The 11,100-nt window shown below is 34.6% G+C and overlaps 1 protein-coding gene across 9 annotated transcripts in view; it reads left to right on the forward strand.

Annotated features, from left to right (window-relative positions):
* LOC106868307 (uncharacterized) overlaps positions 1 to 10,782 on the forward strand; it is a 284,018-nt gene extending 273,236 nt beyond the window's left edge. For 8 of the 9 annotated variants that reach the window (XM_089340319.1, XM_089340325.1, XM_089340346.1 and 5 more), the window contains one exon: positions 10,041 to 10,782. In XM_089340319.1, the coding sequence (XP_089196445.1) occupies positions 10,045 to 10,722 (678 nt within the window). In that variant the 5' untranslated portion in view covers positions 10,041 to 10,044 and the 3' untranslated portion in view covers positions 10,723 to 10,782. Of the gene's footprint in view, positions 1 to 7,565; positions 7,616 to 10,040 lie in introns of those variants that run through there. The other variant, XM_052975343.2, reaches the window with a different exon arrangement.
* Positions 10,783 to 11,100: the final 318 nt, after the last annotated feature.

Here is an 11,100-nt window from a genome sequence, read left to right on the forward strand (position 1 = left end):
GAAAATCACGGTTGATAGTATGCGACTTACAACTTAACAAACTTTATTTCAATGACAGATGTACAGAAAAAAAGTACATATATTTCACTCCAGCCTGAAAACATGGACGGACGCATTATCCACTGGGTTGTAGAGGAAAGTTTGCATCACAATCACGTGGTTCCAGGTTCAGTTCTACTACGTGGTATGCTGGCCAAGTGTCTGCAACTATAACCTCAGATTGATTAAAGCTTTGTGAGTGGACTTGGTAGATGGAAACCGAAAGCCCGCCGTATATACATATATTACATATATACATATATGCTTACATACATATGTCTGTATATGTTTGTGTGTGTGTGTGTGTGTGTGTGTGTGTGTGTGTGTGTGTGTGTGTGTGTGTGTGTGTGTGTGTGTGTGTGCCTGACAATCAGTTGTGTCGTGTTTGCATCCATGTAACCTAGAGCTTCGGCAAAAGGATTAAAGAACCAAGCTTTAAAGGAGACGCTATGTTGGAATCGCTTCGTTCCCCTAAAACCCTTCAAGGCTGTGCCCCGGCATGGGCGCAGTATAACGATTGAAACAAGTAAAACATAAAAGATGAATGATCAGCTTAGAAATACCATGTGCAAATAATTATACTTGTTAAACATCCAAAGGAGAACATGCTTATCTCAAACGACATACAATTAACAAATGAATGGCGTCACAATCTAGAAATATATTGTCGTCAGCGAAACTTTGAATGTAGGACAAGAAACCATAAAATATTTATATGCATTGACATCATTGCATGCATATATATATGCGCAGGTATAATATATATATATATATGTGTGTATGCGTGTGTATATATATTGGTATAGCTTTTTCTATGTACCTATATACACATACACGTACGCACATTTACATATACATATATTCACGCATATATATATGCATATATATGGGTGTGTGTGAGCAGGTTAAAGGTAAGCATCAAATAGAGGCAGACAGGTACGTAGCATATCATTATATTCCATACATTCATTGTTCACTCGTACAGGTGCACACACACACATATATTTGCATGCATATATGCATATATGAATACATAGACTCTCACTTCAACGTAAATATGAGGAAAACAGCAAGTGCGACAAAAGGATATCTTAATGTATGCTGTTATCTAACTGTAACTTCAAAAAATATATTTGTCATTTTGATATCATTTTCTAAAGATAATTCGACCAACTCAAAACCGTTAAGCATAAAATATTAAGCTTTTATTCGTTTTCATTTTGACGATTTCTTTTCTATGTTTAAAACGTGGCAGTAATAGAAAATACCAAAGCAAAATCCAAGATAAAAAATAAGATGATTCCCATTAGGTATATGAAGTCACTTTTAGTTTTTCTTTATTTCAAGACGTTTGGATGTGTTCTACTCATTTCATAAAGTTGTAAAATGACTGCGTAGGTGTTTTGTTGCTTTTATTTCCTTTGTTGTTGTTGTTGTTGTTATTATTATTATTATTATTATCATTATCATCATCATCATTATCATCATCATTATTATTATTATAATAGTTATTATTGTTATTTTTATTATCATTGTTGCTGCTATTTTTATTATCATAATTATCATTACCATCAGCATTAATAACAACAGAAAATATATAAATGGCTTATGCAAAAATTTCTTTCTCGCACGTGTCTTAAAAGCTATTAAATGTATGCTCGCTTGCCATAAAGAATAACTTCCACAACAACAAAACGATGTGTCGTCAAAACAGTTTATATTATATTTCACATACTATCGCTCATATTTCAATATAGCAACATCCGGTATTTAAATGCAAAATCATGAATTTTTAATGCAATTGAGAAATGCGACGAGAAATTTTACTATCAATAGGATTTGTTCACCGAGAGAAATTTTTTTTGTATTGTTGGGAAAAGCATTTATAAAAAACGTAAATAATATATCAGCATTTGAACACTTGATTGAAGAGAAATATATTTTCACTTAAAGTTTCAAATTAGATCACTAAAATATTATATGCGTGTATGTGTGTCTGTGTGTGCAAATGCGTGCGAGTGAAATAGTGTGTGTATTCCTGTATGTACACACGCATATACACACACACACACATATATATATATGTGCATATACACACATACATTTATATATATCTATATATCGGTATATTATATATATATATATATTCGTGCACCTGTATGTATATATTTGTGTATGTGTATGCATATGTGTGTGTGCGTGTCTCCGCGCATATACATATACATGTATACGCTTGATCTTGTATCGATGACATTTTACATAGTCTCTGGACAACGTATTCAAGATTAGTCTGTAAGTCTTTGTGTAGGTTAGATAGATCATCCGCCAGGAGTGAGTATTTTGTGGTTATTGAATATACAGACATCAATGTATGTACTGATATCTATTAATTAAATTAAATGATGTTAAACTACAGAGTGGTGCAAATATATTGATTAAAATATATCGTACATGTATTTAAGCAGAGGAAGTAACGAGAAATGTCACTCAAGGTTCACAACAAATGCAGCACCAAGAGCAACAGCGGATGATAGAACGGTAAAAGCCAAAAAAAAAAAAAAAAACCATGCTGCACACAAAACAACGATTGGAAGGCTCACTCTTAGCAAATTCACGGTCATTCAGGAAGATAACAGCGAAGATATAGGATCACGAAAATATAACATAAAGAATTGGAGATCTTTTAAAGGAATTTTTATAAAGAAAATATAAGAAATAAATTCCCGGTTCAGGTTATAATAGGAGTGAATTCAATTTCTTCCCAAGCGTTTCGAACATGATTAATTGCAAACCCAGAACATGAGCCTTTGATATCATGTCCATTAACATTATCAGGATCCTGATAGGTGTTCGCACTTGATTTATAATATACTAAGATTACTGTTCCTTTATTTGGCCGAAGGATCTTACAACTAAATACGGTTTTGGAAATGTCTAAGTCTAGAGGCACATCCAGCTTTCCATTACAGAGCGATAGGTTTCTGGTCATTGGCGTAGTCACTCGGAGAAGCAAACCCACGTAGGCCAGTCTTCTAGTTACTTTTGTTACAGAACTTTCGTTCCTTCAACTCATGATGATGGCCGCTGTGGATTTACTTCTCCAAAGACCGAAATACATGTTGTATTTCAGCCATATTCCTACTGATGCCTAGCAAACCTTTAGTCTTGTATTATCTACTTCCATTTATCGTTTCCAATAATTTTTCTGAGAAAATGAATAACTTGGTATCTCGTTATTTATGACACAGTGATACACACTCTGCAGTTGATGGTGTTCTCTAGAAGTGAAATAAGATGACCTTTAGCATGAATTATTTATTGTCAATGAAAATCAATAGTTGTTCCGTTTCCTTTATATTCCAATTTTGTATCTCTCAGTTTTCTTTTAAAAATTATATCTGAATCATCAGTGGGAGGGGAATGTGTTCAAGAGTTCCGCTCCCCTGTGATAAATTGTCAAATGCTGTAATTAATGTGATGTTTTTGATATAAAGTGAAAAGATGCAAAAACAAAAGAAGTGCAAAAGAACTAATATTGTGCAAATACTATTGAAACAATCTCCCTCCACCATTATAATTTCTATGACCTCTGTTTCACATACGGACATTCGTTCAATTTTGTTTTGTTCTAGAATGAAAAGTGCCACCTATAGCTGTGTAGCTTTCGTAAACACAATTAGTCAATATACCAAGAAGAAATATGAATTAATGTTGTGTCTGATAACCGTGTTACGATTTGAGGAAAATCGATCTAACATTTGACTGTCATAGAATTTAACTATATACTAATATTGGCAGAAGGAAAGAAGAAAATAAACGAAGAAGAGTAACGCAGAAATGCAGATTAACACATCCTATCACGCACAAAACACACACACACACACACACACACACACACACACACACACACACACACACACACACACAAGGAAACACTTTTTAATATATATTTCCACAAAATAACACTGACATTCTACATCACTTCCGTTACATGTCATTACGCCAGCTGATGTCTTTGGTGCTTTCCTTTATATTCGTAAACGGGATGTATGCATCTAAATAAGGCCATCAAAATATAATAGTTCTCATCAGCATAACATACCTAATAGAAACAAATATATTTGGGGATTTCATGTGATTTTTGCTCTTTGTTAAACAATCATGTATATAATGTTGAGTCCTTTCAATGAACCAAATGCTTCAAGTAAAATATAAAGCATGCTGCGATGTTGCATGTTCAGAACACCTGATTTGAGATGACTAATCGATTAAATATCGATTAAATGATAATAATAATAATAATAATAATAATAATAATAATAATAATAATAATAATAATAATATGTCTCTTGAGGTCTGTGGGTGAGACTGGGAGTCAACTTGTAGAAATACAAAGCAAAAGTCAAACAAATAAAAGTTTTAACTTTTGCCACAGGGGCAGCAATTTTGAGAGAGGAGATGAGTCGATTACATCGACCTCAGTACGTAACTGGTACTTAATTTATCGATCCCGAAAGAATGAAAGGCAAAGTGAACTTCGGCGTCATTTGAACTCAAAACATAGCGACGGGTGAAATACCGCCAAGCATTTCGTCCAGAACGCTAACAATTCAGTCAGCCCGCCGCCTTAATAATAATACTAATACTAATAATAATAATAATAATAATAATAATAATAATAATAATAATAATAATAATAATAATTTCAGATTTCGACAGAAATGTAAAAGACTGACAGGAATAACAAGTTCTTATTTCAATGGTATTTCAATCTACACACAATCATTTCGATGGTAGTTTTATTACGATAAAATATCTCTGTATTGTTCAGAGATATATTCGACATACGTCCTCAGTCTCAGGTACTGGACGAGTCCGTGACGAATAGTTCTGCCCACTTGCGAGCATTTTGGACTTGCGCAGCTGCTGCTACCTCCAAGCCCGAAGGGGTTTTCTCGAATCACAAATTTTCCCCGAGAAAATAGACGCTGCTGGGAACTGGTTTATAATTGTACAACCCTCTACTTCGGATTTTCCAAATCTTATAAGTCTGATATTGCCCACTGTTCTTTGGATATCTGTAAAACTGAAACGATCTATGTAGAAAATCTTTGAATTATTTACAACCGGTTCATTTTACAATTGTACGTTTTTGCAACAACAGATGAACTGTTTTGAAGTTTAACTAGCTTTAACCTGAACTAAAAGTAGTAGTAGTAGTAGTAGTAGTAGTAGTAGTAGTAGTAGTAGTAGTAGTAGTAGCAGCAACATCTGCAGCAGATGTACAGAAGGTAACTGGCCGGATCTCTACCTCGTCGGAATAAAAGTTTTAAAGACATTTCTTCAGGCTCTCTATATTCAGAAACCTTAACAATTTTGTATTCATGCACATCACTGCTTAGCTCTGTCATCAAGAATTTTATTTACAACAGAACTCTGAATAGCACAAACAGACATTAAACGATGAAGAGAAATGCGGGACCTGTCTCATGTGTCATTTGACAGGTTGTGGCTTTCCGATCTCTGCTGCTGAAGAGGAGATAACCAATCCGAAATGCATGCGTCCAACAGCAGCCTGGCCAGGACGGGGATGCGTGCTGAATCGGTCAATTTACGCCTAGTTGTCTATAGCAAGAAATTTTCTCTGTGACAGAATACTGCGCGTGGCTTTCTCAGGTGTTCGAATATTCCTCAAGCATATTTGAACGGGTAACGACCGACGAATCAACTACTCTTTTCATCAATCCATAGTCGACAAAAGCAAGTTCTCAAATAAAGGTTTGAATGGTTTAAACAGAATTGCAGACCATGATATTAAATATGGGACAATTAAATGATTGTGAATTAACAGAATTATAAAAGCATGGGCGGCCCCCTTAGTTGACAGCTAACATTTTGTTTGAAGTTTTCCTTTACCAAACCACATGATATTACTTCCAATAATCTAATATTCTCTCGAGTTCGATACGCACGCAGTCTTCCACACTTACCAGTCCTCTTACACCATTTGTTCTCATCATGTATAGGCAACCAGTGTCTGCACGTGACTGATGGGCTCCATGCATCGTTAGGAGCTTTCTTGACTTCCTGTCCATCTTCATATTATTATTATTATTATTATTATTATTATTATTATTATTATTATTATTATTGAGTGAGAGAACAGAGCATGCCATCAAAGTGACACTGGGGTAAAATATACGAAACCCAGTATACCTATCATGACTACCCGTCTGATAAGGGTACACCGGGTACATGCATCACAACCATATGTGTGCGACATGGTGATGTCATATCAAGATTAACAGCGTATGACTTTGCAGGTGGGGCCCAGCTAGTATTTTCTTGTGGTCGAGTAGCCCATCCCGCTGAAAAGGTCCCTGAATAAGGGTTGTTTAAATATATTAAACGGAACATTCATGTTTCCAGAGGTGAATTATCCAAACCCCAAAGAATTCCTCTCCACACATGGCTCTGATGCTCCCCGACTATTTCTGCTCGTGATCCGAGATGCACATATCGTCAGCCACCAACGGACGTGCTCAACTGGTTGAAGTCAAACAACTGACAAGCAAATTTGTGGTAGGATTGGCTGTGTGGTAAGTAGCTTGCTCACGAACCACATGGTTCCGGGTTCAGTTCCACTGCGTGGCATCTTGGAAAAGTGTCTTCTACTATAGCCTCGGGCCGACCAAAACCTTGTGAGTAGATTTCGTAGACGGAAACTGAAAGAAGTCCGTCGTATATATCTACATATGTATATATATATATATATACATATACACACACACACACATATATATATATATGTATATATATATATATATGTGTGTGCGTGTGTGTGTGTGTGTGTGTGTGTGTGTGTGTATGTTTGTGAGCCTGTGGTTGTTCCCCCAACATCACTTGACATCAGAAGGTGGTGTGTTTACGTCCCAGTAAATTAGCGCTTCGGCAAAACAAACCGATAAAGTAAGTATTCGGCTTACAAAGAGTAAGTCCTGGGGTCGATTTTCTCGACTAAAGGCGGTGCTCCAGCATGGCCACATTCAAATGACTGAAACAAGTAAAAGAGTATTGAGCATAATATTTGCTTCAGCCCATCTTTTATACAAAGAGAAACGATGTACATGATAACTTTTCGAATCATTTAAGATCAGAAGCCACGACAGCCACTGCCTGTTACTGCATCAGGAGATTGGCACTGCAGAAGGGCGTTTGCTATTATTACTATTGTTAAGGCGATGACCCGGCAGAATCGATAACACAGTGAACGAAATGCTTGACCGTATTTCGCCCGTGGCTACGTTCTGCTTTCAAATACCACCGAGGTCGACTTTGCCTTTCGTCCTTTTGCGGTTGATAAATTAAGTATCAGGGAAATTCTGTGGTCGATGTAATCGACTAGTCCCCTTCCCCAAAACGTTGGGCCTTGTGCCTATTATTATTATTATTATTATTATTATTATTATTATTATTATTATTATTATTATTATTATTATTACTATCATTGTCTTTGCACAGCTTCTAACGCTGGAGATATACTACTGTGTCAGCTGTTGACTACCAGTGAACTAAGGTAACATGCCTTATTTTTCGAGCACTGTCCGGAGTATTCGAGTGATTCCAAGCAGTGCTGTTTTCTGCAAGCGCTCCACTCTTATTGTTCCATGTACTTCTCAAGATTTTTACTCACTCTTCCCAGGGCTCCAGCAATTATTGGTACTACTACCACCTTTTAGAGCGACCACAACTGCTTAACCTCCCAAGCTAACCTGTCATATCTCTCGACTTATCTTTCTTCCTTATCGCATACCTTGTTGTCAGCTGGGCATGCTATATCTATGATCCAGCATCGTTTGTTTTCTTTCTCAATTAAGACTATGTCTGGCTTCCTATTCTCTATCTCATGGTCACACTGAATCATAAAATCCCATAGGATCTCTTCTTCTTCTTCTTCTTCTTCTTCTTCTTCTTCTTCTTCTTCTTCTTCTTCTTCTTCTTCTTCTTCTTCTTCTTCTTCTTCTTCTTTTGTTTGTTTGTTTGTTTGTCTTTTGCTTTGCATTTGTACAAGCTGGCTCCAAGTCCCAGCCACAGACCTCAAGAGACATCAAGTTAGAAGTTTTTGTTGGTGTTATGCCTAGGGTGCCATATATTTGGTTTTGTACATAGTATTGTTTCAGCGAATATTTAAGAAAATTACGAGTTTGATTTAAAATTTGAGATTACATTGACAGTATTTTACGTAGAGTCAGTTCCCATGAGCACTATCTTTTGAATTTCTGCCATTTTGGGGTTTCCTGATATCTGAGGAATCATTATTATTATTATTATTATTATTATTATTATTATTATTATTATTATTATTATTATTATTATTATTATTTGAGCTGTCGTATATCCGTTGTTTACCCTGCTGAATGATATGGAGACATCCATGCTTTTTGTATGTTTTGCGATTTTATTCGAAATAATGCACGAAATATACATTTAGCAATGAGTTGAGCAAATTCTATGTGTTTATATGAGAAAAGATCTTGGCCAATAACATTTAGTATAAGTTTTTTTTTTTTACAAATAAACTTAAGCATGACTCTGATATGAAAATGATTATACGTTCAAGAATATCTTTGTTGTGCTCTGATAATATAGTGGCAGAAAAAAATATTACTCTAATTCATTTGATGTGAACATGCTTTCATTTATAATGACATAGATCTTTTTCATTGATATTTATTACATAATACATTGAATAAAGCAATTTATATGAAGATGAATGTGCATTATTTCCAATAATATGAATGCCGTACATCTGGATAAAATCTCTGAAAAATTGAATGACTTAACCTTAGAAATCAATTTAGAGATTATTTGTAGCGTATATACCGATAATTATTATTCGAACTTTAAGCAACCGAAATATTGCTACATGGTATGTTTTTTAAGGATCAGTCAAATGTGTTTTAAGGATCAGTAAATCCAGGTATATCGGCTAACGTTAGTTCATATTCCTACCAGGTATGATTTCGCTGAAGAAATTAGATCCATACTAATATAAAGGGTTAATGCGCTTTTTAGTGTTAATGTGTAGCTCTGTAACACAAATAAGTTGTTTCATTTAAACGCTTTAAATCTTCACAAAGTGTTGTTATGTGAACTATAAGTATGAACATTTTAGGCTTAAAATCATGTCGATATGAGATCTTCCGCATTTGGGCAATTGTTATAGCTTTGAAATGTGTCTCCCAAATGAGCTGTTTTTCGAATTATCGTATCTTCCACGAAATTGTACATAGCTAACGGACGAATTTCAAAGGATTCACTTAAACGTACATCCTTTCAACTTAACATGCAATTCCCCTGCACGACTTCCATAGACCCGAAAGTTGATGTGAAAGAGTGTTATCAATATGGCTTTATATATTTAGATATTTGTAAATGGAGGATGTGGAAGTTTAGACTATCATTTAATAGTCGTTAACGTTTATGAGTTTTTCATAATCTAATATTCAAAGAATGATAATTTCTTATATATGTAAATATGTCTGTTTCATGGACATAAATATTTCCTAATTATTTTCCTTACTGATGCCTTCTATCTGTGTGTGTGTGTGTGTGTGTGTGTGTGTGTTTGTACGTATGTGTGTTTACATGTGTGTCTGTGTGTCTATGTGCGTCTGGTTATGTGCGTGTGTATGTCTGTGTGTATATATACACACGCATACACACTCAAACACACAGACACAGAGTGAAACACACATATACAGAGAAGGTAGAAGAATTACAATTTGTGAAAAGTATTAAATAACTCTCTTATATTTCAATTATTCACCCAACGATGGACGTGAGGATATAATGTTATCTAAATTGAATTTTTATAAATGTTCTTGTGAATATAGTTGTGTATGTGTGTTTGTTAGTGTGTGTATAATATTGTGAAATGCTCAATTTATTGTTCAAATTACATCTTAAAATGTTGTCTTCTATCATTTTCTGTATTTCAGGGAGATGCGTTCAAAGGTTAAAGAAATGACATCAAGCTTGGATTTCGACATTCAAGGAGAAGGGACCAATGACTCTGTTTGGGATATACCAGGGATGCGTGCAAGTGATTACCATATGAGAAAACGAGGCGCAAAACGTGAAGGACCAAGCTCACCATCAGATTCAGGTGCAAGTTCAACTACAGAAGATTCAGTTGAATCACGGCGTGCGAAGTGTGCTCGTAAAAGCTCACGGCGGAGAAAAGTGCTCAGCGCTCGAGAGCGTAACATGCGACGTTTAGAAAGTAATGAACGCGAACGTATGCGTATGCATTCGTTGAACGATGCATTTCAAGAGCTGCGTGAAGTGATACCTCACGTAAATCTTGATAGGAAATTGTCTAAAATCGAAACATTGACGCTAGCAAAAAATTATATAAAAGCATTAACTAATGTGATATGTGAAATGCGTGGCGAGCCCACGCCATATAAATTCGAATTTATTTCAGATGAGAATGATGTTACAGCATGTGAACATACGAGCACTCACAACAAAGACACGTGCGAGTCTTGTATCAAAAGAGCTAAGCAGAAAAAAGAAAAAACAAGTACGATAAAAGAACAAGATTCGCAGGGTATAAGCATTTCGCATAACGAGGAAGAGGAAGTGAATAAAGAAAAAAGTAATCTATGTGTTTGCTGAAAGCTTGATTAAGAGAAATAGAATATATTTATGAATAAAAAAAATGTATATAATTACAAATATAGATGTGGGTATGCATATGCATATATCTGTACATAAACGTGCATAATCCTATATATATATACCTATATATACATATATATATATATCTATATATATATATATATACCTATATATACATATATATGCATATTTATGAATGTATATATATATATATATATATATATATATATATATATATATATATTATACTATATATATTAGGTAAATGTTTTAAAGAATATTTAAATTAAAATGTTATTTTCGAACATAATGATATAATTATATAAATACAAATATATATACCTATATATACATACAAATATATATGTATATGTA

This window comes from Octopus bimaculoides, chromosome 2 (genome assembly GCF_046866305.1).
Source record: "Octopus bimaculoides isolate indiv1 chromosome 2, ASM4686630v1, whole genome shotgun sequence".
NCBI lineage: Eukaryota > Metazoa > Mollusca > Cephalopoda > Octopoda > Octopodidae > Octopus > Octopus bimaculoides.